Source organism: Ursus arctos, unplaced genomic scaffold (assembly GCF_023065955.2).
Source record: "Ursus arctos isolate Adak ecotype North America unplaced genomic scaffold, UrsArc2.0 scaffold_28, whole genome shotgun sequence".
In the NCBI taxonomy this organism is placed as follows: Eukaryota; Metazoa; Chordata; class Mammalia; order Carnivora; family Ursidae; genus Ursus; species Ursus arctos.
In genome coordinates this window covers 1,620,055-1,647,377 of record NW_026622963.1, presented here as the reverse complement: position 1 = coordinate 1,647,377, position 27,323 = coordinate 1,620,055, and the positions used below count along the sequence as shown (strand labels likewise).

At 50.6% G+C, this 27,323-nt stretch overlaps 2 protein-coding genes across 5 annotated transcripts; one reads left to right on the top strand and one right to left on the bottom strand.

The window, feature by feature from the left end:
- The first annotated feature begins 885 nt into the window (after nucleotides 1-885).
- Nucleotides 886-14,274, top strand: RASL12 (RAS like family 12). 2 transcript variants are annotated; one of them, XM_057303757.1, is made up of 6 exons: nucleotides 886-1,182; nucleotides 3,207-3,263; nucleotides 8,686-8,759; nucleotides 9,439-9,629; nucleotides 11,459-11,547; nucleotides 12,303-14,274. In XM_057303757.1, the coding sequence occupies exons 1-6, from the start codon at nucleotides 1,080-1,082 to the stop codon at nucleotides 12,563-12,565; spliced, it is 777 nt and encodes a 258-aa protein (XP_057159740.1). In that variant the 5' UTR covers nucleotides 886-1,079; the 3' UTR covers nucleotides 12,566-14,274. The 2 variants fall into 2 exon arrangements, with proteins under 2 accessions (XP_057159740.1, XP_026334097.1); XM_026478312.4 differs by lacking the exon at nucleotides 11,459-11,547 and having other exon boundaries at nucleotides 891-1,182.
- SLC51B (solute carrier family 51 subunit beta) lies at nucleotides 14,221-21,747 on the bottom strand. Of its 3 annotated transcripts, none has more exons than XM_057303758.1 (4): nucleotides 21,496-21,747; nucleotides 16,974-17,185; nucleotides 15,950-16,040; nucleotides 14,221-14,559 (listed from the first exon to the last, which is right to left on the bottom strand). In XM_057303758.1, the coding sequence occupies exons 2-4, from the start codon at nucleotides 17,068-17,070 to the stop codon at nucleotides 14,346-14,348; spliced, it is 402 nt and encodes a 133-aa protein (XP_057159741.1). In that variant the 5' UTR covers nucleotides 17,071-17,185; nucleotides 21,496-21,747; the 3' UTR covers nucleotides 14,221-14,345. The 3 variants fall into 3 exon arrangements, with proteins under 3 accessions (XP_057159741.1, XP_026334098.1, XP_057159742.1); XM_026478313.4 differs by having other exon boundaries at nucleotides 21,521-21,747; XM_057303759.1 differs by lacking the exon at nucleotides 21,496-21,747 and adding an exon at nucleotides 18,255-18,302.
- Between the last annotated feature and the right edge of the window lie 5,576 nt (nucleotides 21,748-27,323).

Here is a 27,323-nt window from a genome sequence, read left to right as displayed (position 1 = left end):
TTGGGGACACCAATACTCAAGTGAAGTGACTTGCCCAGGGTCACCTCGTGAAAGAGCTGGCACTAGGTCCTAAGTGTCCAGATTTCCCAGGTGGGCCCTTTGCTCTGTGTCCATCATGACCAGATTTACCCTGGGTCCCAAAAGAAATGACAGGTGACCCCAACCAGGCTCATCCACCAATCCTAAAATCATTATAGGCAAGAGAGTATGCCAGGTTTTAGAATAAAATGCCTCATTTACACACTAGGCGCCAAACACATGCAACTCATTAGCTCCCATCAGGGAGAAAACAGTAATCCAGGATGGGTTAAGCTTCTTGAAGCTGGACCCATACTGACCGCGAAATGTTGGTTAAGGCTCCTTCCCAGGAGCCAGGGTTCTGCCTGGGGGTTGCAGTGATGCCGGGAGTCCCCATACCGAAGGGCAGGGTAATGTAGTGGGGGAAGTTGTGTGCCAAGGCTGAGCTGGCTGTGACTGTGACCTAGAGAAAGGGCAAGACAGGGGAGTTGAACCCAGCAGGCTTCCCGGAGGAGGCGGCGGGGCCAGCTCGGTAGAACAAAGGAAGGAGCGGATTTTCTTGCAGGTGGGAAGAGATTGAGCGCAGGCTCAGAAAAGGCTGGAAACATCCTTCCCCTCTAGCCGCCTACCCCGGGCCTCCCTCTCTCCGGTGCTTGTCCTTCCCTGCAGGGTCCGGGGGCCCTCCGGGCGGTGACGGCGCCCTGCCCCGAGGCGGAGCCCAGTTGTGGGGTGCACTGCCGGCCCAGAGCTCCCTCCCAGCGTGGGGAGCGGGGTGAGCGGGCCCCGTGGGGGGCTCCCGCAGCCCTTACATGGAGTGTGGCGGCTCTAGGGGCGGCCCCGCCCGCCGGCATCCACCGGCTCCTCCTCCCCGCCGGGCTGGGCCGGGCCGCGGGAACGCAGCCCGCTCGCGCTCGACGCCGGGGCCCCGGGCGCGGACATCGACGGGGCCGAGCCCGCGAGCGCGAGGGGAGCCCGCGGATCGTCCTCCTGGGCCCCGACTGGCGGGCACGCTGCTCGGGGCCCTTCTACCGAGGACCCGTGTCCCTCTCAGCAGCGTCGCCATGTCCTCGGTGTTCGGGAAACCCCGCGCGGGCAGCGGGCCGCAGAGCGCGCCACTCGAGGTCAATCTGGCCATCCTGGGGCGTCGCGGGGCCGGCAAGTCCGGTGAGTCGGGTGGGGAGCAGAAGGGAAGGGGTTGGGCGGGGACCGGAGAGTCAGGGAGCGGGTGTGGACGCGCTTGCAGGCAGGTTCACCCACTGGTTTTGGGGGCTTCCTGCACCCAGGTGGGTTGGGTCAGACAGCGTGATTTTCTTCTTTGCCTCAGTTTCTCTGTTGCTTGGCTCTCTCTCTACTTTGTCCTCTGCTCTTCCATCTCTCACCTGTCTTCCGTTCCTCGCCTGTCTTTCCTTCTGTGTCTGTGACACTACCTATCTCTCCCCTCTGCCTGTCTCTGTGTCTCCTGGTTCTCTGCTCATCACTCCCTTGCTGTTCAGCGCCTTCCATCTCCACTCCCTGAGGCCAGCAGTCAGCCCCTGGGACTAGCACCAAAGGGACCTGTCAGGCCCTGATCCGCAGCCCAGGCCCCTGTGAGCTTCGTCACAGCCTTGTTATTCCTCGATTTAGGCTGGGGGTGAAGGGAGGTGGTAGAGGTTACCGGCTATTGGGATTTTCCAGGGAGGGGCTCTCCCCAATTCCTTGGGATGGAACAAAGTGTCAAAGTGTGCATTCTTATCAAACGTATTTGTTTCAAGTCAGACCACTCTTGACTTTCTGGAAACAAATTGGACTATGGTCCCAGGGACTTGTTCCTGATGAACCAAAATCTTGGGTTGCCACTGAGATCCTTTCTGCCAACTCTGACCTCTGCCTTAACCACTCCTGGCAGCTCTCACGCAGGTGGAGCCCAGGTGGGTAGGGGGGATGGTGTCACCACAGGCGGAGACCCAGAGAAAGGGTTCACAGACCCAGGCAGCTGGAGGTAGGTGAACAAAGGGGGCGCCTCTTGCTGGCTGTGTTACAGTTACAGCCATTAGTGACTGGCCAACACGGGCTGTTAGCTATGAGTTTCCTCCCCACCCCCGAGTATTCTTTGAGACTCGCTGCGATCCTACTCTCCACTTCTGAAACCAGTCCCCTGACTCAGAGAGGGGACTCTGAATCATGTTTTCCTACAGAAAAGATTCGCCTTCTTTCTTGCCTTTGAAAATCAAATTGTGTCTGTAGCTCTGTCATTGGTACAGTTTAGCCAGTGACTACATGAATGAAGGAATTTAAATTTTTAAGTATGTATTCCCTGGGTATTAGTTTGCAAAATGACACTGTTAGGAATCCTGGGAAAGAATTTTAAGGATTTTCTTTAAAATATCACATTACTTTTTAAGAGTCCAGCATAATAGTTGGCTGGCCCTGGGCTTTATGTGGCTAAAATCTGAACAAAATCAGAGTCCTATTAATGAATTCCACCTGGGGAGAACTTCATTTTAGGTTTATATTCTTCAGGACACCCATGAGGCCCAAGACAGGGCCAAAACTTGCGACACAGGGGACGAAGGACTGGAGGGTGTTTCCTTGGGATGTAAATGTTCATACTCCTGGGGATCCCAGACTGATCAGCTCAGCTCTTACCCTTTGGCTTATAGCCAAAACCGAATAGATGCCCCCCATTTCAGAATTTGCAGGACTTGACCAGGGTGGGGGACGTTTTTTTTTTTTAAGATTTTATTTATTTGAGAGAGAATGAGATAGAGCATGAGCAGGGGGAGGAGCAGAGGGAGAGGGAGAAGCAGACTCCCTGCTGTGCCTGACACAAGGCTTGATCCCAGGACCCTGAGACCAAGATCTGAGCCGAAGGCAGACGCTTAACTGACTGAGCCACGCAGGTACCCCCAGTTTGAGTCTTTATAAACACCACTTAGGCTTGCCTCTCATGGCTTTTTTTGCCATTAAAAAAAAAAAAATGCCAGGATGCAACTGGAGGGGCATGGTTCCTCATATTTCTGGTTTCTGCTGAGCTTCTCAAACCAAGTCCTCAGCTCCCAGACTCATTCCCCCAGAGAGCTGAGCTGAGTGTCAGCCAGGAGTCACAGAGGCTAGATAAGGCCTCCCTAAAATGAGAGGGGCAACCTCCAGGGGCCAGCAGCCAGACATGGGAGGGGAAGACTGAGCCAACTTCTTTGTGCTTCCTGCAGCTCTGACCGTGAAGTTTCTGACCAGGAGGTTTATCAGCGAATATGACCCCAACTTGGGTAAGAAACTACTCCTCCCCATTCCTCCTACTGTGTCCCACTTGGATCCCCCACAACACACACTCCTACACTGTGGTGGGCCCAGACCTGACCAGGATCCATCATCTGAGGGCAGAGGGAAGGAGCCATCAGGGTGACTCAGCCCCTGGGACAAAATGGTTTAAGTACCAAAAAGATATCCTTCCACAGCCCACCCCAGACAACTTGGGGAGTGGCTTAATTAAGAGAACCGAGAGAGGCTGATTCACCCTAAAATATGAGATATGGTGAGACTTAAAAAAAAAAAATCAAATGTAGCAGAACGTCTACAATCGTTAAGTGTTATTCTTCAAAATGGTCACTCAGTGTACTTTTCCAGAAAAGCTGAACAAAACATTTCAGAAATTCTCTAGTGGTACTGGCTTCTGACCCATTTTTGAACCACAGAAGAAAACGTGTCTTCTTGTATAGCCATCTCATAGTGTATTGGAAGAACTGATGCTCTGTTATCAGAGCTGAGTTTGAATCAGTCCTAGCTCTGCCACCTCCTGGCTGTGCAACCTTGAAGCAGTCACCTAATCTGTCTGAGCTTCTGTTTCCTCATCTGTAAAATGGACATAAAGATACCTATCTCAGAAAATTACTGGGCGGGTTAAAGAATACACGTAAAAGATTTATCCCCATATCTGATCCACAGTAGGCTCTCAGTGCACGTTCATTTTTCCTTCCTCTTTTTTTTTTTTTTTTTAAGATTTTATTTATTAGAGAAAGAACGAACAAGCAGGAGGACAGGCAGAGGGAGAAACAAACTCCCCACTGAGCACAGAGCCTGATTTGGGGCACAATCCCAGGACCCCGAGATTATGACCTGAGCCGAAATCAAGAGTCAGAGGCCCAGCCAACTGAGCCACCCAGGCGCCCCTCCTTCCTCTTTCCTTAAAGTTTACATTTATAGCATTTGTTTATTGTAAACTGTTCCCGAGAAAAATAGTGTGTCTGGAGACACTTAGCCTTTTGAAAATGGGGGTTGCAGTCTTGGATTGTTTTTCCCATTCGTAAGAATTAAATAAAGCATTTGTGGGACCCCTGAGGGCCTACCCAGGAAACGCAGGGCTACGGGGCACAGACTGGAAACTCTACAGTACGGCATTGCCTGCAGCAGGCCTCTGATGGGATACACTGTGCTACCAGGAGGAAAGAGCCCCTGAGCCCACTGGTGCCCTCGGTTCCGGCTGAAACATTGAAGTGTCGGAGCAGAAAGGGATCTCAGGGCTATTTAGTCTATTGGTTTCTAGAATTTTTTCCCTAAGTAGCAGAAGCCCTTCTTCCCAGGTGATCTTAAATAGAACCCCAGGGTGTCAAACAGAGAAATAGGAGGGGGTCCCCTGGTTAGTGCAAGAGTACAGGGCAGCCGACTCACTGACAGCCCCTAAGGAGTTTGTTTCTCAGAGCTTGGTTTGGCCACCTGTACTCTGACCCAACTCCTTGGTGCTACAGAGGAAGAATTAGGCCCAAGTTGCCGAGGCTTCCGGGCTAGGGTCACACAGCAGGTCTGAGGGGAGCCCCTTTGATTAGCATGAGAGTGGGACACAGGGTGTAACTGTGTCCTGGCCAGGGGAGGCGTTGAGAGAGGCCAGAACATGAAATCAGATAGAGTGGGGGAATTGAAGACAGGGAGCAGGTGCGAAGGAAAGGCATAAGCAGCGGTGTCTGGGAAGGGGAAAATGGAGATTGCCAAGGATGGCTCCTCAAAAGACAGATTCTGCCTAGCTCAGGTAGGGAATACTTATACTAAAAAATGCTAGCTGTTTCTCTGAAATTCAGATGTAATTGGTCATCCTGTATTTTCTCTGGCAGCCTGCCTCCAAGTGTCTTCCTCCCTACCCACAATCCCTACCCTTCTTGCAGGGTCCCGCCAGAAGAGCCTAGTACAGTGGTGGTTTGGGCTTCCTGATTGAGTAATCTTGGAGTTCTGACCTGTTAGTGGAATTCGTGGTCACACTGTCCAGGGGGTGGGGGGTAGGCAGCAGCCCCACAAAGGTCAGTCACCCTGGCCTGAGGGCCCGTCAGCTGGAGAGATGACCAGATGCTCTCCTTCAGCGTTCTGGGAGACCAGTGCCACTCCTTGGGAGTTCTGCCCCACCGTCTGAATATTCCATCCCATGGCTGGCCACAACAACAGTGGGGACTCTGGGACCAGAGCCTTTCTTTCTGTGGAGAAAGTTCTGAGCATCCAAGGGGAGAGTTAGCCACCAGGACATGTAAAACAGCTCCTTCTCAAAGGTCTTCTTTGAACCCAGAATGAGCTGCTTGAGCATGGAGACCTGTGTTATTCATTCCCATTTCCAGGATGGGGTGCGGTACTAGGCACAACGTAGATGCTCTTAAAAATGAGGTTGAATTTTGGTTTTAGGATTAGCCTTTAAAGAAGAGTTTCAACTATTATCCCCATTTTACAGGTAAAGATATTGAGGCAGAGAGGGCTCAGTGATTTGCCTTTGGAGAACCTCAGGTACAAAGGAAGATGGGTGCCACTCCAGTACTTTCCCATAAGGGCAGCCTTATGCCCTAGAGGGCCTGGAATCAGAGGTCTGTGTGGCACTGGGCTTTCTGAGCCTCCATTTCCCTATCTGGAAGATGGGGCCAATAGCCTGTGCTCTGTCTGAGTAAGGGCTGTGGCTGGGAGAGCTGGTAGGAGCTGAGAAAACCAGTGCCTATGGAAAGGCTATGCCTGCGCTGAGCACTCCAGGAAGGGGCAGGGGTCCCCAGGAGTGCATCTTGTCACAGAGGAGCTGGGGGTACCTTGCCTGGCTTGCCCAGGGCAGAATGACAGCTTCTCACCTCTCTTGCCCTCATCCTCCTCCAGCAAGGATATGGGCGCCATTTCTGAGGCACCATCCTATACACACACTGACCAGAGTGCCTTTAGTACCTTTAAAAAGCTTATTATTGCATAAATCAGGGAAAAATAGTTTGGGAAAATAATCTTGTCTCGGCATGGAAGTCCTCAGAATATTATTTAGAAGTAGCAGTTATGAAACGCATGTGGTTAAGGAACCCAGAATGCCCTGGAGAGCAGGACTTGGTGATGAGAAGACAGGACATTACTGTAACTTGGGAAAGGACCACCCCACCTCCAGTCACCTTGCTTGCCAAGGGGGAAGAAGCAGGATAAGATGCTCTCCGAGGCTCCCCCCAGTGCACGTGCCACATCTGGACCAGAGCTCCTGCTCTTCTTCTGTGCTCTGTCCAGATAGAGCTCCAGGATCAGCTGGTCCCCTGAGCAGAGGGTGAGGGGGTCCCCATGGGGAGGCAGCCCAGCCTAGGAGACCCACGTTCAAATTCCTTCCACTGATGCGGTGCTGTGTGGCAGCAGGCAAGTTCCCTCCTCCTCTGGGCTTCATGTCTCTACAGCGGAGCTAACAGTAACCTTGAAAGTCTATTTGCTGTGAGGAACCCCAGGAGACCAACGTTGGGCTAATATTTTTCTTTGGACTGGGAAAGACACAGTGCCTGTTTGGGGGTGGGGGGGTGGAGCAACTAAAGGGGGTGTATCAGACAACTTTGGCAGGAAAATAAAGAAAAATCTGAACAAGATGTAGGCATCTAGGGGCAGCTCTTCTTACACCAAATATAGTTAAACGTTTAGGGCATATTTTCCATTAGCTTTTTTTTTTTTTTTTTTGGTCTTTGAATAAGAGCAGCTATTTATCCAAGTCCCCAAACAGGCTGGGGATGGGAGCTGTCTGTGATTCTTGCTGGCTGCTAGTGGACCTGGCGTGTGTCCAGGCCTGGCTTGACTGCCAGGGGCTCTCAGAGACAAGTGGTTGTGAACTCAGCCAGGGTTGGGGTGGGGGGTGGAGGAAGGCAGAGAGGGCCCCAGTTCTGCCCAGAGAGGTCTTCTTTGGGGTCACTTGGGGCACGGGGGCACCCAGGGAAAGGTGACGGCCAACTGCACTCACACACATGGGCGAGTGGCATAGGGGGAGGTTGGAGTTAGGGAGAATGATGAGGTCGTCTTTGCATGCCTGGACAACTCGCGTTTTCTCAGGTTTGAGGTCATGAGAACAACAACAACAAAAAAAGTAAAAACTCATGAAATCCAAATAAGGTCAGTAGTTTAGTTCATAGTATGGTACCAATGTCAATTTCTTGCTTTTGACCACTGTATAATGGTTATGTAAGGTGTTAACTTTGCGGGGAGCAGAGGGAAAGGCACACAGGAACTCTCTGTACTATTTTGCAATTTCCACACGAGTCTAAAATTATTTCAAAAGAAAAAGAAAAAAAATCACCTAGGAATGTGAACCTGCCCTCTACACTTCAGAGCACCACAATCCCCACTGTCCTTTACCAGGCACTTATGGTGGGCCAGGCCCAGTGCCTAGGGACCCATCCAGTCCTCACACAGCCCGGTGAGGGTGTGGGGACAAGCATTTAGCACAGCGCCTGGCACAGAGTAAAATCTGGAAAACTTTTAGCCAGTGTTATCCCCATTTTGCTTTTTTAAAAAAGATTTTATTTAATTGAAAGAGAGAGAGCAGGAGGAAGGAGCAGAGGGAGAGGGACAAGCAGACTCCATGCTGAGCATGGAGCCTGAAGTGGGGCTCGATCCCAGGACCCCAAGATCATGACCTGAGCTGAAATCAAGAGTCAGATGCTCAACTGACTGAGCCATCCAGGGGCCCCACGTTACCCCCATTGTAAAATGAGGAAACAGATCCTCAAAGAACTACAATGACTTGGCCAAGACACATAGCTGAAAGGTAGCTGAAGTTGGGTGAGATTCCACATGTCCAACCTAAACTATTCAACTACGCTGGAGTCCTCTGCTATTATTTTAACAAGGATCATTTGTAAACCTTCTTAGGGACTTCTGAATGGAGACACACACACACACCCCACCACGTATTGTGCACTTTTCTTTCCCCATCCCTTCTCCCACTGGGGGCTTCCTGCGGGCCGGGTACTGTGGTCAGAGGGCAGAGGGTGGGGAAGCTTGGGGTTTGGGAAGGATGGGCTGGCAATGCAACTCCAGAGGCCTCTGCTGCTAACCAAGCCTGTGGGCCACACACTCCATTCCGTAGGCTTGGTGGGTGGACCCAGAGCGCAGTCGCATCCCCGTGGTGCATTCTATGACTGACCTCTTCTGCCTCCATTCCGTAGGCTTGGTGGGTGGGCCCAGAGTGCAGTCCCACCCCCGTGGCGTGTTCTATGACTGACCTCTTCCGCTCTGAGCCCTGACAGGTAGAGCAGCATCTCCTGGGTAGGAGGTTCTGTCTGTGTCCCTCATTTGGGTGAGAGTCAAGGCCTTTCCAGCTTGTCCCAACTCAGCCAGCCCAGAATGGATCCCCAGGGTCTAGCACAGGGAGGCTGGGACTCCAACCCAGTCTGCCACTGAGTGGCCTGGCCTGCCTCTGACCTGGCTGACCGTCTGTTGCAGAGGACACCTACAGCTCCGAGGAGACAGTGGACCACCAGCCTGTCCACCTGAGGGTCATGGATACTGCAGACCCGGTAACATTTCCCCCATTACCCATGGAGAGCTGAGGGTCAGTGCAGACTCCTCAGAAGTCCTGCTCCCAGAATGGAGGCAGATGGGAATTTGTAAACTTTTTAAGCTCTAGTTTGCTATATGACCCTGAATGAGGCACTGACCTCTCCTGAATCTTTTCATTTGCCAAGTGAGAAGGGACGGGACAGGGCCTGGGAAGACGTGATGGTTGCTGGCGTCAGCTCTGAGATCCTGTGCTCTGGGGCTCAATGCTCATGCACACACGTTTATGCAGAGCCCCCCCCCCCCTTGGGCCAGGTCCCTTCAGTATGCACATTCCCCCTATGTTCTCACCACCCCCTGCCAGGACGGGATACCAGTTATTCTCAGAAGCCCAGGGGCACCATCAACCTGACCCCAAATCAGCAGTGCCCAGGGACAGCCGGGTCTCTGTAGCAGCCATGCCAGAGTCTTGGTGCTGTGCCCCAGAGGCTAAGGTCTCCAGGCCTCTGGCTGGGTGGTGGGAGTCAGGCTCCTGAGACAATGCCTCCTTTCATACCAAGCCAAATCCACAGTCAGGCGCCCCTTTGCAAAAGGCTGTGCTGATGAACAATATACAAAGACCCAGGGAGTGGGGAGGTGGGATGGAGCAGCTCGGGTGAAGGCCTTTACCCCCAGCGAGGCTTCCCTCCTTCGCCCCAGGACACCCCGAGGAACTGTGAGCGCTACCTGAACTGGGCCCATGCCTTCCTGGTGGTGTACAGCATGGACAGCCGCCAGAGTTTCGAGGACAGCAGCAGCTACCTGGAGCTGCTGGCTTTGCACGCCAAGGAGACACAGCGCAGCTCCCCTGCCCTGCTGCTGGGCAACAAGCTGGACATGGCCCAGTATAGGTGAGCACAGACGGTGTGTCCTCCGCTCTGGAGCTCACTGTCCCCATTTGGAAAGTCTGCATGTTACTATCAGGGATGATTGGGCTGCTAAGGAGAGTAATCCCCGCAAATTTAGGTTAAAGGGTACAGTGTGTGTGGCCTTGCAGACAGGCCAGGGCAGCAAGGGAAGAGCTTCTGGCCCACACAGGGATTGGACCCTCAAAGTCAGAAGAAAAGCCACTCCTTCCGTCCTCATGGGGCTTTGTGGTCTCTCTCGGCCTCACCCTCTCTTGCCTGTCTATGTGACCTTCCAGCCTCACTCCCCATAGCTGGCTGGTTATTATTCAGTGCCCAATACCAGTTCTGAGAAGAAAGGCTGTGATTAATAGGCTCCTTGAGTCAGGCGTCTGCTCTGGTCCAGCCAGCTCTCGCCTCACCCAAGCAGCCCCATGCTCACTCCCACCATGGCTGTGCTGAAGGCAGCTTCTCTTAGAATGGGCTGGACTTGAATCAGAGGTCACAGGCTGGGCCAGAGGGCAGATTACCAGCAAACACAGCAGCATTTTGCTTGGCGAGAACCATGTTTTAAGAGACCGGGAATTGGAATGCTTTGAGGAGGGGCATGCCCTCTCCAGCTGACCACAGGCCTTACCACTCCCCATGGCTTTCCTCCAGTCTCCCTGTACATTTGAGTTGCTTGCGTGGCCCCTGAAAGCATGACGCTTCCTCTTGATGGGTAATCCCACTGCCCTTCTCCAACACGGGCATTTGTCCTGTGTAGCCTGTCCACCTTCGAAGTCTGGCGCCTTCTACCCATCTTCCATCTGTCCCTCCCTGTTCATGTCCAGTCACTCCTGCTTCCCCAGACCCCCGAGGCCCATTGACTGGGATAAGCCAGGAGAGGACCTTCGGTGTAGAAGAACTCAGACGGGCAGTGGGACAGGAAGGTGCAGTCTCATGAAGAGGGGCCACTGTTGGAGCCTTCAAAGGCCATCGAGCCTTCAGACCAAGACAAATTCCATCTCAGGGAATGAAGGAACTTGTGTCATCTTAAAACCAAAAGGTGCTTTTTGAGGAATCATAGAGCCCACGATGCGTGAAAGAGGGGTCTGAAGACGAACGGGATTGTGCTAAATCTATCTTCAGTATGAGGGGAAAAACTAGACCACTGTTTTGATCCCAGTCTTTGCCAAAGGGATTGTCTAGAAATGGGTGGGGAGCAAATAACAAAGATTATGGGGCTCAGACGGAGCAACTTCGTTCCCTAAGGAAAGTCGTGACAGTCTGCCCCCATTTCCCTCTTTGATCCAGTCTGGTGGTGGGTCAGGATTTGATGCGCACTCGGTCTTACAGCTGAGCGTCGGTGTGTCGCATGACTGTCTTGTAGCTACGTGGTAAGTCATGGGTTAGAGCAGTGGTTCCCAAACCACCGATAAAATTGTCACCAGGCTGCGACAGAACAAGAGAGGATCATGTGACATGCCCGTGTCTCCCATTCACACACATGTATGCGTGCGTGGGGTGCTAGTTTCTGAAAATTCATGATTCAGGCCCCCACAATGAGAACTTTTTAGACTCAAGCTCATCATAAAGGCAAATAATATCCAGTATTCCTTCAAAAGGGGTTCGTCAGGAAGCAGTGAGCTTACAGATAGGACACCAGCCCTGGGTAGGGAGTCCAGATGCTCTGCCCCTGGCCCTTTTTGTCCTGGTCACTCTCTGCCTGATACTCCCCACAGGGAAGCTAGCCCACTCTGAGCCCCCCTGCTCTTGCCAAATTAACCTTGGCTCAGGAATCTCTTCCCACCACCAATACCCACCGGTCTCGCGGGCTATGCCGCTGTCCGCAGGAATGGCGCAGGAATGGCGGGTGGGGCAATCAGCAGTGCAGGATGGTCGCAGAGATTCAGCCCATGGAACCTTGGCCTGAAGACCTCAGGTACTCCCACCCCTTCCTTCTTCTGGACATCTGACTGACCCAAAAGCCAGGCTTTTTCCTCTCACCTTGATTCCCATGGCTTTCAGGCCAGAAGCTTCTAGGACCTCCCCAGTTAAATATTCCATCCTGTCAGGATAGAGGGTATAGGATGAAGCTGACAATAGGTGTTGGTCCCTCTCCCCTTCTCTCCCTCCTTCCCATGAAATGTCCCCCTTGCCCCCCTGCCCTGGAAGGGCAGGCAACACTCCGCATGAGCCCTGAGAACTCTGCCAGCCACAGACATCTTGAGGCATCTTGCCCTCCCCTTCTCTGTGGTCTCACACACTTCCGTCCAGACCACTGCCTTTCTCTGGAGCTGATCCCACAGGCCGGGGCTGAGGGTGGCCCATTTCCTGACCAAGGACCCATGCTGGCCTAGAGGGAGGCAGGGCTGGGAACGACCATCTTCCGGCCACAAGCAGGGTCTAGCCAGTGAGCTTCTCCCGTGCCCACACTTTGTTCCTGAATGCTGGCTTTGGTGACATCAGCCACCGTTTGTGGAGCACTGACTCTGTGCCAGGTACTACACCAGGCACACAATACAAATGGCCTTTCTTAATCCTTTAACAACCCTGAGAGGCAGATGTCATTATCCCATTGTACTCATGAGATGACTGCAGGTCACTAAGCCCGTGAGTGGGGAGACAAGTGTAGACGCAGGCCTGCCCGACTTGGACGCACACTCCTGACCCTGCCTCGCCCTGCTTCCCCACCAGGCAGGTCACCAAGGCAGAGGGCGCAGCCTTGGCGGGGAAGTTCGGGTGCCTGTTTTTCGAGGTCTCGGCCTGCCTGGACTTTGAGCACGTGCAGCATGTCTTCCACGAGGCCGTGCGGGAGGCCCGGCGGGAGCTGGAGAAGACCTCCCTGCCCCGGCCCCTCTTCATCTCCGAGGAGAGGGCCCTGCCTCACCAGGCTCCGCTCACCGCCCGGCATGGGCTGGCCAGCTGTACCTTCAACACACTTCCCACCGTCAGTCTGAAGGAGATGCCTGCTGTGGCCCAGGCCAAGCTGGTCACTGTGAAGTCATCCCGGGCCCAGAGCAAGCGCAAGGCGCCCACCCTGACCCTGCTGAAGGGCTTCAAGATCTTCTGAGGGCCCCCTAAGGATCCCAGACTCAGCAAGCTGCACGGGGCTACAGAACAGGGGCTGGCTTCTCACCACCCGCCTTTCCCTCTGACAAAACAATAGCCCTTGCGCTCTGGCAGACAGCTGACTCCTCTTCCAGCACCAAGTAATGTCCCTGACACCCAGTTTACGGTGTGAGCGGGAGGGACAGGCAGGAATGCTGCTCTTCCTCACTCCCGGCCTTGGTTCCCTGGTAACCACTGCATTTCCTGACCCTGAAGGGAAATAGCAACTGAGACAACCCAGAGACCTGGGGTCAGCCTGAAGTGGAAGAAAATTGCAGTGTCCATCGTGGTGCCATCACCCCTTCCTGCTCCAGCTACAGCCGGGCTGGATGTGGCCCCTAGTGGACAGCTCTGGAAGGTCCAGCTCCAGGAAGCCTTGCCCCATAGGTGCAGGCCTGAGAACGGGCTACAGGAGGAGCAGCCCTGAGGTCCTAGCACCACCTGGTGGACAGGAGGGGCAGAGCGACTACAGGTTTGGTGGAGGGCGGGGCTTGCCTGGCCCTCCGGTTGTCCTTTGACTTCACAGAAGCCCCAGGCAACAAACCCCACAGTTTATCCAAGTAAAATCTAGTTTAAATAATCCTATGGTACAGGCTGTGAGAACCAAAATTTCCAGGAAGGGCTATTTCCAGTACTTTGCTTTTCAGTGAGGACTGGGGGCTCTGGGTCGTCCAGGGTAGGGAGCCTCCAGTGTTTTTCCCCCCAGGAGACAGGGCCCCCTTATTTTCCCATCTTAAATTCAGGACTCTCTCCACAGACCCTCAGGACCCGCCTCCTGAAGTGTAATGATCAGAGCTGTAGAACAAAGTCATTCAGTCTAGTGACCAGCACCCAGGACTCCCAGGAGCCTATACTGGGGGTATCAGACATCCAGTGGGTGCTGTTAGCCTGCCCCAGGCTCATAGGTAGAAAACCGGTAGACCATCTGTAGTCTGGTCTAGCAGGTCCCAGTACCTTCGACAGTGGGTCTGAGTGTTCAAAGTCCACTTTTGAAAGATAGAACCTAAGGCATTTGGAGTTCATAAAGCAGTTTTTTTGCAGAAGTTATTTGGGGTCATCACCACAGCTGGTACAACAACACTGTGGCTCAGACACAGGATCAGGACACTCTCTCAGGATCCCACTGTTAGCACAAGGAGTTCCATAGTTTTCTAACTCTGTTTACCTCGGGGCCCTGGCCCAAGCAAGTCTCTCATGGACCCTCAGCAGAGAAGCAGGTAAAGGAGAGGGCTGTGCTAGGAGGAAGGGATGTGAAGGGGATTCTGAGCCCAGAATCCTGCTCTTGGCAATTCCAGGACCTTGGATTAAGAACAACAGCTCTTACCCAGCCTTCGGCCCCATTCTGTGGATGGAGAAGTTGAGGCCAGAGGGAGGCTATGAAGTCCTCAAGACCTCAGGAGAAGTCCTAGCCGGGCTTCCTGACCCACAGGCCGGCTATGGATTTCGGGCTCCTGCTCCAAGCTCTTGTGTTGGAACACTGCCATTTGAACAAACTATGCAATTCCAAATGCCCACTTCCAGAAGCATTTTAATAAAAAGTGGTGTTTTCCCCCCATAACAGAATATTAGTTTGATTGCAGTTCATTCATCTTATCTGCTGGCAACATGGGGCAGGGCTCTGAACTCTTACTAGGTCTCCGATTCCTGTGGGTCTGGAAGGAGAACCGGTGGCACGTCTCCCTCTTTTAACTCCGTTTCCACCTGGGCTAAATTGTGCTTTTCTGAGAGCAAAGTCTCTCTTAGGATGTTCAGGTTATTGTCATCTCTGGTTTCAGCCTCAGCCTCGTCTTGGACTTCTGGAGTTTGCTCTTCTGGTTTGTTTTTCCCCAGGAGCTTTTGATTTCTGGGAGGAGAGAAAAACACTGTTGAATCTGGGTTCCCTGAGCCGGGGTACTGAGTGGTTGGGAGCAAGACTGGGCCTCCCAAGTGGATTAGCAGGTTGGAGGAGAAAATCCAGTAGCTAGTTCTGGGAACTGTTAGGGGAGAAAGCCAACATAGTTTGGTGTTCTTTTGGCAGAGAAATGGCTTATTCTCGCCCATGCATCATCTCACCAAATTCTCTTTGCCACCATGAGCTCAACTATTATCATCCCCTGCTCCCCTTACAGGTGGAATGGGGTTCAAAAAGGTCAAAGGTACACATACCTTGGATATGCATTAAGCCTCCTGACTCTGGGTTCCATGTTCTTTTCACCAGCCCACATTTCCTCTATCCCAGGGCTGTCAACCTACTTAGTGTGGGTCCTTGTTGTCCCACCCCCACCCTCATCCGCCTCATCCCCAGACAAACCACTTCAGGAAGTTCCTAACTAGTCTTCCTGCTTCTAGGTGCTTGCTTTTCCAAGCCAGCGCACACACACCAGTCATGCTTCTAAAGCCCCAGCGCACGCATCACTTCTCAGCTCAAGCACCTTTAGTGGCTCCCCACTGCCCATGTCCTTAATCTGGTGTTCAAGACCCAGCCTTTCTTTCAGTAACTCCCCCACGTGTCCTCCCTCCAAAGGTGATTGTACTCAAGGTACCCCCAGGCTTCCTGGCCATAGTGGAGGGACCCAGCTGTCGTAACGGCTGAATGCCCAGAGAATCTGCTCGGGCCAGAGGGGGAGCAGCTCAGTGTCTGCTGCCCCCATGGACAGCCACTTTGTCCCTGAGTTGACCTTGCTGAGGGCGATGCTTCCTGACAGGGTAAGAAAGGCAAGGTCACCTTTTTAGAAGCTACACCCCTTTGGTTCCTTCTATAGCCTACATCCAGACTAACCTTGCTAAAACATCCGTTTCATGTCCCTGTGCAAAGCCATTCTCTGGCTCTCCAATGCCCATGGTCTAGAACCTGAATTCCTTGGGATGGCGCCTAGGACCCATACATTCTGGGTCCTTCCCTCCACTTGTCCTCTCTCCATCCCCACCCCACAGCCATATGGGCCGCCCCTCCTCCAGCTTGGTGCCTGCTACCCCTCCACCTGAAGGCTTCCCCGGCCCACTCTCCCTCTCTCTCTTTGCCCTGAAGGCCCCAGATCCCACCACTGTGCTCCCACACACTCTGTATGCCCCCCACTGCGCATCTGTCACTCTGAACTAGCCTTATCTCCCCACCAGACTGTAAATTCTATAAGGCTGCATTTTGCTGTCCCAAAGGGTGGCTAGCCAAGACCCCTAGATGACGGCTCCCTAGATTTCCCTTGGGAGGGCAGGTCCCCCACCTCGCGGAGACCACCCCCAGACCAGCTCCTCACCTGTTTGCCTGGATGCTCCTTCCCAGGAGGACGAAGCTTATCACACCCACCACGCCCACCAGGGCAAAGATGGAATAATTCCAAGGAGATGCTGGGGAAGGACACATGGAACAGAGCCTTGAGGGACAGGCTGGGTGCCCCTCAGGCCCACTGACAGCTGGGGCTTGGGCTCAGACTCAGCTCACGGCATCAGTCATCCCCTGCTGTGGGCCAGGTGTTGTGGAGACTAATGAAGATGAGCCCCTGCCCTGCGGGGCCTCCAGTGTGGGGGAGCGGGAGAGGGAGGGACAATTTCTGCCCCGCAGAAGCCCTAAGCTAATGAGGAGGGAGAAGGAAGGGGTGGCCGCGAAACTGTGTTCAAAAAACTGCCCAGAGGATATGTAAAGTGGCTAATCTGAATTTGGATAATGAGATGTGTCCACACCAAACCAAAATGAGTCAGGATCCAGCTCCAGGGCCACTGCATTTGCTGTCCCCCCACCAGGAAAGCTCTTCCCCCACGTAACCTGTGGGGCTCGTCGTCTCCTCTCCTGCAAGCCCTCATTCAAATGTCAGCTTCTTAGTGATAAGGCCTTCCTCGACCATGGTACCTACTCTTCTCCTCCCTTTCTGGGCTTGATTTTTCTCTGCCTTGCTCATCACCCACATGCCATGCGTTTTAGCGTGTGTCTTGTTTATTTTCTCTTTCATCAGAATGTGTGCTCCATGGAGGGCAGACTTCTGGGCTGCCTCACCACTGTAACCCCAGTGCTGAGGACAGTGCCTGGTGCACAGGAGGGACTTCAGAAATATTTGTGAATGAGACGATAAATGAGAAAAGGAATGACCACACCCCAAGAAGAGGAGGGTGCGGTTAGGCCAGACCCCCCTGGGAATTAAGACCCCTCAGTCTCAGTCCCCACCTTGGGGAGGAAAGGTGCAGCCTGCACTGGCCGAGGCAACTGTGTCAGGGGGTTTCAGCCAGATTCCCCCCTTTGTGCTGAGGCACACACCACCGCCCCACCCCCAATTCCCCACCCCTTACCATCCTCTACCCGAAAAAACCAAAGCATTTCTTCCAGCAGTTCCTGAGGTGCCGCGGTACTGGCTGGGGCTGGGATGACCCCCTCACTGTGGTCCATGCCCCCTGCTCCTGGGTGGGATCCGTTTCTGACAATGAAATCCTTAGATCTCTTGGCTCCCCAGCTGCCCTCCTGGTCTCGTAGGTTCTAGCCTTGAGCAAAGACCTGAAGACCCCTGGAAAGAAAACAGAGAGTGCCACTGGCTATCCCATCCCAGTTTGACCTCCCTTACTGCCCCAGTGCTCCTCTGGCACAGTTACTGGACCAAGGCGGCTGGAACTCGGGGCTGGTGGAGTCTGGAGAGATATGGTAGAAGTAAGTCACTCATGTCTTCAGTAGGACTCATTACGTAGAGAAGAGTGTTGACCTGGGAGTGAGGATTGAGTCACTGATGGGCTCGGGGACCCTTGCAGGGGACATTTTCTGTTTTTTGCTTGCCCAGCATCCCCATCCAGCTTCTGCAGCCCGACACGCTCCGTCACCCAGGTTCCTTAGCGAATTATCCCACCTCTCCCCATTGATTTTCATATGGTAGTCAGTCACGGGCCCCTGTGTCCCCACCAGGACCGGGCCCATCAGTCTCTCTCCTGGACGCAGGCATACCTGTGACCCAGAGCTGAGACTAGGAAGATGCCAGAGAGAGGTAGCTGCCAGCACCCGCCGCTGAGAGCCGGGCGCCACGCAAGAGCCTGAACTCATGCTCCCTCGGTAAAGCCCTTCCTTAATTTGAGCCTGTTCCCATTCCCACAAAACAAAGCAGGTGTAGTGCTGTTTACCAAACCTCAGTCAGTCCCCAAACAGCCACGAAGCTTGACCTATTCTTGTACTTCCCGTACTATTACTACTTAACCTAGAAATTTCCACTATCCATATTCAAATGAAAAGAAATAGGTACAATTAACTTTGGCCACATAGTTCCTCTAATCCAACATATCCCAAATATTCTCACTTCAATATAGTCAATATAAAAATGGTTGAGATATTTTACCTTTTTCGTACCTAGTTTCTGAAATTGGGTGCAAATTTTACACATATCGCATATCTCAGTTCTGACTCGCCACATTTCAAGGGCTCAGTAGGCTCACGAGGCTACTGTATGATACAGTGCAGGTCTGTGCCCGGGCCAGGGCCAGGCCGTGGCAGCGGATTCTCCCAGCTGCTCTGGGCTCCCGGCTTGAGGGCTTGAGGACAGCAGGCCATGGGGAGGGCACCCTGGGCTAAGAGTCAAGGAGCTGGCCCCTCACCTGGCTCTGCCTGTGGTTAATTTGTCTCGGCAAATCACTGGGTCCTCTGAAGAACAAAAAAGGAAATAATAGGGAAAATAAGATGATCTGCTCAACGAAGAATACTATCAGTAAAGTAACAAGCACATGTCCAGTTGGGATAAGATACTTAGAATGCTCAAAATCAAGAAAAGACTGATATCTAGAGTATATGAAGAATTCTTGCAAATTAACAAGAAAAAGACAGGAATCCTAATAAAAGATAAAGGATGTAAACAGGCAATTTACAAAATAGGGACCCAAAGGCTAGCAAGCATATGAAGAACTGATTAACCTCTTTGCTAATCAGAAGAATGAAAATTAAAAGACAAATAAAATCTATTAGACGGACTTGGTTTGGAAGGTAGATTATGCTGCCTGTCGGTGGGCTCTGGGGCTATACCCTTAGGCACTCACAGAGGGAGTGTAGACAGGCAGCCATCTCGAGGGCAAATCAGCCAGAGTGAGTATACACACGCCACAACACAGCAGTTCTGCTCCTGAGTGTGTGTGTGTGTGTATAAAGAAATTCTCCCCAAAGGTCATAAGGGCACATGCCATACCATTTAGGAAAATTCAAAAAATGCACACAAAATAATACGTATTTTACAAAAACACATAACAAAAAGATACACATTACACACATTTGGGATACTTATCTCTGGGGGAAGAAGAAAAAGGGAGCAGGAATGGAAGTAAGAGTAATTAAAGAAACAAAACCGGAGAAGGGTTTTGAACCCAATCATGAAAAGGTCATGGCACTGATAACAAGGACAAATGCGAAGAGAGGACAGGAGGGTCCCCGGGACCATCTCAAGTGCCCCACTCTGACACGGCCTTCTGCCATAGCCCTCGGGTGCTCAGCCAGGAACATCCCCAAACAGCTGGACGGCAAACGGCCAAACAGAAAAGCAAAGTACTGATGGAAGGATCGACAGCAGAGGTTTTTCCAACCCTCAATGCTCTGAGAAAACTCAAGAAGCACCTCTAGACTTTGAGGGGAAATATTTTGACACAAATATAACACGGAGCTAAGTTTTTTGTACGTGAATGATCATTTGTGTGTCAAGATACAGATGGAAGGTCAGGGAGAAAGGAAGATCTTTTTCAGACCTTCTGGGTCTCGGATGCACAGCACCTACTCACGACTTACTGAACATATTTCGAATGATGGAAGGACAAAGTTACGGGAATGGCCGATCTTCTCTGTGATTTGTTATTCCAGCTCCAATGGTCTGTTCGGAGCACTTGCTACGAAGGGTTGTGATTTTTCTGTCCAGTCTCAGACGCAGGAGTGTCTGGATTAATTAGTAACATTGGCCGTAGGCTCCTGTCACGTATGCAGACCCCCCAGATCCACAGAGAGAAGAGTGTGAAGGTCAAGATACTCAACACTGACTCCCTCTGGGGAGGTGGGATGGAGCCTAGACACGTGGGGCATTCGCTTGGAACATTTCTGTATTGTATACATTTGTTGTGAGTATACACTACCTTCTTGGAAACCATACATGTAATTATATTTTTAATGTATATATATTTTAAATATATATTTGATGCATTTGTGTGTATTTTTTTCGATGGTTGTATATATTGTATTTACCTTTTGAGACAACAGTTCCAATGTTGGACATTTAATTAATGGAACTGATAAGATGTCGGTCCTTCCCAGCTTGATCCATAGATCCAACGCGAGACCAACCAAAACTCGCAGCAAGTTATGCTATGAATATGGACAAACAAGTCTAAAGTTTATATGGAGGGGCAAAAGACCTAGAATGGTCAACAGAATATTGAAGGAGAAGAGCAGAGTCTTAGGACAGATGTTACCCAACTTCAAACTTCCTATAAAGCTACAGTCAACAAGACAGAGTGGAATTGGCACTAATCAGAGAAGTGTACAGATTTGCGTGGGCTGATGTCCGCAGTGGAATGCGGGGCCACAGACACATAGGCTACGGGTGGGGTGCGGGGTGTCTCCGGTCACCCTCTGCTCCCCAGGTATAGTTTCATAAATGCAGTGATAGGATTCCTTTCTGTTTGGTCCCCAAAGCTTTATACTTACTTTCTACTTTGGCTTGAAATGGGTTCACGAGAGATGCCTCCCCTGCTCCCTGTAGGCAGGCAGGCCCAAGTAGGTCCCCCGGAGGCTGTACTTTGACATTGTCACAGAGACATTTCAGACCCAGGCCCTCTGGCTTTGCCTGTTTATAGACCCCCTTGGGGCCAGTGTCAGAGCTGGCTCTGGGGCGCTGGGTGAGAAAGAGGAGCACAGCTCACGTTCTTCTTAGCCTTTCTCAACCGAACTTCTTTGCCATGCCTACCAGCCCAGCCTTGCTACTGGTTTTTCCTTTCCTCTGGGGATTTGCACCATGTGGGAAGGAGGTTTTTCTATGTGGGAGCCACTGCTTTGGTACAGGGGTAAGTTGGGGTTTCCAGGGAGCCCTGTTTGGTGCCTCCTTCCATATCTTCTTTCCTCAATCTATGCAGAGTGGCTCTGGCTGCCGTCATCTCCTTGGACGCCAGAGGGCTGCCTCCCCAGCTCTTGAGCCCGGGGTGGTAGAGCCTGCTGGGAGGGGACTCCAGTTCTCTGGCATGGCCTGAGGTATGGGTGTGCGTGCTTGGTGGAGAGCAGGGGGAATGAGGGGGGAGGTGGGGAAGACCATCTTTGCCCTTTGGAGCTTGGTAGGAGGGTGGACCCCAGGGATTTTGGCAAGTGCCACTTCTGGTAGTTTTGGAAATTTCCAAATAAATCCTTGTTTATTGGTGGTAAAAAAAAATTGCTTAATTGTCTTAAATTGTATAATGTTGTTATAATAAATATGTACCAAAAAAACAAAAAATCAAATCGACAACATGAATCCGAGTCTCGAACTGAGAGTCAGCCCCCCCAGTTGTGTTAGATGCCACAGGAACAGAGGACACGTTCCCTTCAGAGCACTTATCCAGGTTCCTTCTAGAGTGAGCATCGTATTAATATACCTGCTTTTAAAAAAATGATTAACCAAACTCCATAATTTATTTGGCTTTCGTTCTTCCATTCATGTCCTTTTCCTATTCCAGGGTTGCATCCAGGATACCACATGCATTCAGTTGTCATGTCCCCTTAGGCCCCTCTGGGGGCGTCCTGCATTTTACAAACGGGCTTAACCATCTGCCACTGGACCGTCCTTCCTGCCAAAGACCCTGAGCCGCCCGTCCCCCATGGGAGGTGGAAGACACTCACCCTGGATCCCGCATCTGGGTCCTACCTTGATCTGCTGTTGGCAGCAGCACTGTTTCTAGGTCCTTCTCTCACAGGAGCACCAGACGGTCTCTGCGCCTGAGCACCCCACACAGCTGGCCCCTGCGGGGCAGTGCTACAGAGCCTGTGACAGCGGGGCCCACCTGGGAGCTCTGCCCTTAGCACACGCCCACACCTGGAACCTCCTCCGTCACTGCAGGGTGAATGACCTCTTGAATGAGTGGCCCCAGATGGTAAACTGGTTCCACCTGACTTTCAGGAATCTGAAAGAACCAGGAGCTCCAAGCTTTCCTTCTTACATGTCGGCCTTGAGTAAAGAAAAAATATCTAGACTCTCTTGCCAGTCCAGGGAATGGGCTGGGGAGGACCCTCGGTCTGGGGGTTCCGTTGTTCCGGGGGTGGGCGGTATGTAGTATGCCCACCCTAGGCCTCTATTTCCTGCTATTATCAATATTTAACCACAGAACGGGGAGCCAAGTCTGGCCTTTTATAGCTTGTGCTTTCTCACAGGGAAGGTCACGGCCTTGTGTAAATTCTCTGCACGGAGCTATAAAATAAGGCCTTTCCAGGGCTAGGCTAGGTTGAACAGGATCATGTGGCCGGAAGGACTTGGTGGGAAAGCAGAGCAAGGCCAGACTCATTCAATTCTGACTGTTGCTGAGCTCTGGGCTTTTCCACCTACTGGCTCCTTGCATCTCCAGCAACCTTTGGAGTTGGGTCAGCAAGGAGTTCCCATTTCACAAATGAGCAAGTAGATTGAGTGAGATCAAGGGAGAGGTCCAAGGTCCTCTATGAGTTAATGCTGATTAACGGTGTGGATGACGGCATGGTGCAGAGGAAAGGAGACCCCACAGGGAACCTAGGGCCTGCATAGAACTCCAGCCCCTCATCATTTTGTAACTCAGTCATTCACTCAATAAATATTACTTGAGGGGCGTCCATGTGGCTCAGTTAGCATCTGCCTTTGGCTCAGATCATGATCCCACGGTCCTGGGATTGAGTTCTGCATCAGGCTCCTTGCTCAGTGAGGAGCCTGCTTCTCCCTTTCCTGCTCCCCCTGCTTGTGTTAGTTCTCTCTGACAAATAAATAAACAAAACCTTTAAAAAAAAAAGGTAGTGATAAGGGGAAGTGACAGGAGATAAAGCTGGAGGATGAACAGAAGCAGATCATGCAGGGCCTTGTAAAACAGGATGATTTTGGATGTAACGAGAAATCGCTAGGCGGGAAGTGACGTGGTCTGACTGACACTTATCTAAGATCACTTGGCTCACTGGCGTGGAGAATGGATTGTAAAAGAGGAAGAGAGGAGCTGGGAGACTTCATCCAGGCAAGAGACAATGGTAGTTTGGGCCAGGATTGTGACCGTGGAGATGATCAGAAGTGGTCTGATCCAGGGTGCATTTGGGGGAGAAAGGCAGCTGGTAGTTTTCATGAGAGAGGAACTCAACACTAATTCTCTTAAACACAAAAGGAATTCTAAAGGAATTTATTGGCTCCTATAACTGGGAAGAGCAGGGTGGAGCTGACCTTTGGGAGAGCTGGAACCAAGAGCCTGAAGAGCCTTAGCTCTTTCTCTCTCCTGCTCTTCCCTGCTTCTCGCTGGATATCAGGCTCATTCCCACAGGCTAGCCATCTCTAGGAACCTGGACCAGGCTGCAGGAAATCCAGGCTCACATCTCTATAGTTGGAAGGAAAGGAGTCCCTTTCCTCAGATCCAGTTTGGCAGTTCCTGGGGAAGGACTCTATTTGTCCTGGCCTGGGTCACATACCCATGTTTTGGATCAGTTATGGCCAGAAAGTGAGGTACCATGGATGGCTCAAATCTCATGCCGTGGGATAACCATGGCTATAGGCTGGACAGCCACTCCAGTGTGGGTCCCTAAAGTGACCCCTTGACCCCAATCCTCCCTGATCCTCCCTGTCTGCCTTTGAGGACTGTCATGGGGCCCTTCTAGGGCACTGTGTGCCCTTTAAGAAGAACCTGCCCCAGCCCAGGTAATGAGAGAAGAAATACTGTGATACTTCTTAATCATTTTTTTCCAATTTATGTAAACGTTTTTACTGAGTATAACATACATACAGAAAAGTACTTGAATGTTACGCTATGGCTTAGAGAATTTTCACATGCACACACCCATGTGTGAAACCCACACCATCCAGATCAAGAAATAGAACATCGTCAGAATTCCGAAGACTTCTTGTGTCCACTTCTGGGCACCAAGCCTCCAAAGGCAACCACTAGCCTGACTTTTGATACCATAGGTTAGTTTGGCTTATTTTTATACTTTATACGAATAGCCTGCAAAGCCTAAACTTTTACTATTTGGCCCTTTACCGAGAAAGTTTGTGACCCGGACAACAAGATAAAGGAATCTGGGTCCCTGAATGACCTCACGGAGCAGAGCAGCCCACCTGCTCGGGACCAGCCGTCTACCCCTGGAGCGTTATTTGTGAGAGAAGTAAACTCTGACATGATCCGAGGCACTGTGTTTGGGATCTCTTTGTTAACAAAAACTTAGCCAGTACTGTAACTGATACATACATGATTTGTGTCCAGTAACTGCTGAATAAGGGAACACCATAGCATCAGAAGAACTAAGTTCTAGTCCTGTTCATTCTTACTACAACCAGCCATGTGCCCTTGAGCTAGTCACTTGGACCTCTTTTTCTAACTATATACAAGCTTCAAAGAGAAGTAAAAAGGAAAGATATTTTATTTATTTATATTAAAAATTTTTTTAACTTATTAATTTGAGAGAGAGAGCAAGAGCACGAGCAGGGGGGAGGGGCAGAGGGAGAGGGAGACACAGATTTCCCGCTGAGCAGGGACCCCCGTCACCGGGCTCAATCCCAGGACCGTGGGTTCATGACCGGAGCTGAAGGTAGACGCTTAACCGACTGAGCCACCCAGGTGCCCCAAGGGAAGGTATTTTAGAAATTATCATCAGGAGAGGCCAATTACGTGTTGACAAAACTCAAGCCCTTTAAGCTCAAGAGATTTTCCCTTTGGTTCAACCAGTTACTTTTTCTGTTTAAAAAAAAAAAGGTTAAAAACCCCGACATGAAGGAGATCTCTTTTCCTAAGAACAGTGGGTGATGAAGGTAGGGAAATACACACTGGGCTGCCCAGGGTCTTGACTCCCAGCTCAGGGCACTCTAATCTCAGCCCAGGGTTAAGGTGCCAGGTAGGGTCTGGCCCTGAGCTCCAGGGTGTAAGGATAAGCATCTTCCTGCTTCTCAGCCTCCTGCCTGCCACACTGAAGACGCAATGCCTGCTGGGCTGACAGCCAGCAAAGGCTTCGAGGTGCTGGAGATGGCTCCGGACTTCCGCTCAGGCTCTTCTGCTCCTTGGGGTGGGCCATCCGTCGTCAACTGATGCCAGGAGGGGCAGACAAGCCCTTGGCCAGCTGTCTGTTCTTACCTTCATTTTCACAAACATCGCTTACACTCAGAAGCCAATTCAATAATTCAGTTTGAACAGTAATGCTGGGAAATTCCCAATAGCAGCCCATTCTCTCCTCAGTAGAGAAAAAATCATAAAAAGCAAAAGGAAATCTAAAGGTGGTGATGTAAGGGAATGACAACGCAGGGGGTAGAGACAGATGGACGAGGGTGTTTACTGCAGCGTGGTTTAGGATGATAAAAAAAATCCAAATGTCCAAGAACTGGGGAGGGATTAAATTATGGTACCAATGGAACCACGTATTTCTTCCAGGGGCCAATTTTTATAGTAAGCCCAGAGGAAGGAAACGTTGAGTAGAAACAGTGGGGGCATTTTTGGAAAAGATAGGGCAATTAAGTCCAAAATTCTTGGTGCTTAAGCTGACTTGATGCTTCCATCTGCAAGATGGTGGTTGAAAGGAGAGATGGGTATCCAAAGGAAACCATCTTTAGGCTGAAATCAAACGATCTCAGGGAGCAAATCCTTTTTCAACAGACCCGTATGTTGCTGGAAGCATTTTAGGAACTTTGCACAGTACTAGAAGTTCGGGCAGAGACTGGTGCGTAGCAATGGAACGAAGTACGTACTTTCTCCAAGAAAGGACACTCCGCCTCTCCACCACTTTCCTCTTAGCTACAGCGTTTGAGACTTTCTATGTCGTTGACCCTTCTTTATAATCCTCACTTCTATGTCTTTGACCCTTTGCTCCTGGTTACAGTATAACCAATTATCTTCTTCAGTTCCTGACTAAATCAAAGTCCAAGAGTAGAATCAAGTCAGAGTCTCTCAGCCTTTCATTGTAATCATGGGAGACACGTCAAGTTTAACCGTGCCCATACACGGCACTCTGAGTAGCTTCCTTTGAAGATGAATTGCTAAATAATGGGAGGAGTGCCTAACCGCTTGGCAAGGAAGCATTGCGTATGAATCTGTCTGAATTTTGTTGTTATCACCTTTCACAGGAAGTAAGCATTCTTTGAGGGGAACTCCGTAGCATAGAGCTGACCCCAGCATTAAAGAAAACACTTCAGACCATTTAGTTAGGATCATTTAAAGTTACAATCTTGCTACAAGGGAAAATGCCTCGGGCAGTCTTAGTTCAGAGATTGATTTTTGGGGAATGGTTAGATAATCATTGTTAGACTAGAATTTTAAAAGAAGAATGTAAAAAAAAATAATTAAAAAAAAGAAGAAGAATGTTTGATTAAAATGTCACTAAGACTCTTGACCGGTGTCGGTTGGACGGGTGGGTGACTAATTTTCTAGAACAAGTCTTAATTGTCTTAAATTTAGCAGAATATTTTCTAAGCATTTTGACCAGGAATCATAATTTCTTTCCAGAAGGAAATTGTGAATTAAATCATTAAAAAGGGAAAAAGTTCTGTCCTTGATCAGGTGGGGGACGATTTTTCTTTTGAAGCCTCTCCTTTTGGCTCAGATTATTTTTCAAAGATCTGTCTTGGTCAAAAAAAAGTGGGGGGGGGTGCTGCCTCTTTATGTTGATTAAATTTCTTGTCTAGTTGATCATTTTTTCCTTTTTTTTTTTACATTTTTTTTACATTTACATTTTTTAAATGGAGGCAAGTAGACATACAAAACATACACAATCATTGTTACCAGAAATATTCACACCCACATTAGTATCATTCCTTTTGATCAGCTTCCTATATTTGGGAAGAATTTCCAAAAGAATATTGTATGGTGATTCAACCCGGTGGTAACAGTTTCATTCGGTTTATGAGCCTGAATCATGTAAGTGTTATTCTGTGTGTCATGTTTTAGTTCAGAGGTCCAACAAGAGGCATCTATAATTGCACAAAGACCTTGCTGAACGGTAAGCAAAATCAGAGCCATAAGATTAGAAGCAGAAAGTTAACTTTTCCCTGTAAATTGTATAAAGCCCTGGGGAGAAGTTTCCATTCTTTCCATGGTGCCAGAAATGCCTTCTACTGACCTTATCAGTGTGTTTGCTCTGTGGCCAGAAACCCAGCACCGTCTAATTCACCTCACCAGGTGTGGTCACCAATTTCCAGCTCCCTCAGGTTTGTCATAGTTCCTGGCCTGCCTGGAAGCAGCAGCCTTTTCTACCTGTAGGGTTATGATTCCATAAGCCATGTCCTTGGAGGGCTCTGTAGTATCATTTGCATATACGAAATGAGGAATCTCTTATCATTTTGTTTTTTTGCTTATAGCTGTTTGCAGATGATATATTTCCAAAAGTTTCCTGGAAGTCCATGGATTCTTTTAATAGTCTACATTTTGGAAGTTACAGCAAAAAACTTCTGTCCTCCATGCAAAAGAAAAATAAAAATGTATTTCACTACCTCGGATTGACTCATAGACTGTACACACACAATCGGGCATGTG

What these genes read in the sequence shown, in the direction of transcription:
- RASL12 (XM_026478312.4), top strand. Translation starts at nt 1,080, where the DNA reads ATGTCCTCGGTGTTCGGGAAACCCCGCGCGGGCAGCGGGCCGCAGAGC. An exon ending in TCGCGGGGCCGGCAAGTCCG is followed by an intron (nt 1,183 to 3,206) that starts GTGAGTCGGGTG and finishes TGCTTCCTGCAG; the next exon opens with CTCTGACCGTGAAGTTTCTG. An exon ending in CTGGACATGGCCCAGTATAG is followed by an intron (nt 9,630 to 12,302) that starts GTGAGCACAGAC and finishes CTTCCCCACCAG; the next exon opens with GCAGGTCACCAAGGCAGAGG.
- SLC51B (XM_057303758.1), bottom strand. Translation starts at nt 17,070, where the DNA reads ATGGACCACAGTGAGGGGGTCATCCCAGCCCCAGCCAGTACCGCGGCA. An exon ending in GTTTTTTCGGGTAGAGGATG is followed by an intron (nt 16,041 to 16,973) that starts GTAAGGGGTGGG and finishes GTCCTTCCCCAG; the next exon opens with CATCTCCTTGGAATTATTCC. An exon ending in AGGAGCATCCAGGCAAACAG is followed by an intron (nt 14,560 to 15,949) that starts GTGAGGAGCTGG and finishes CTCTCCTCCCAG; the next exon opens with AAATCAAAAGCTCCTGGGGA.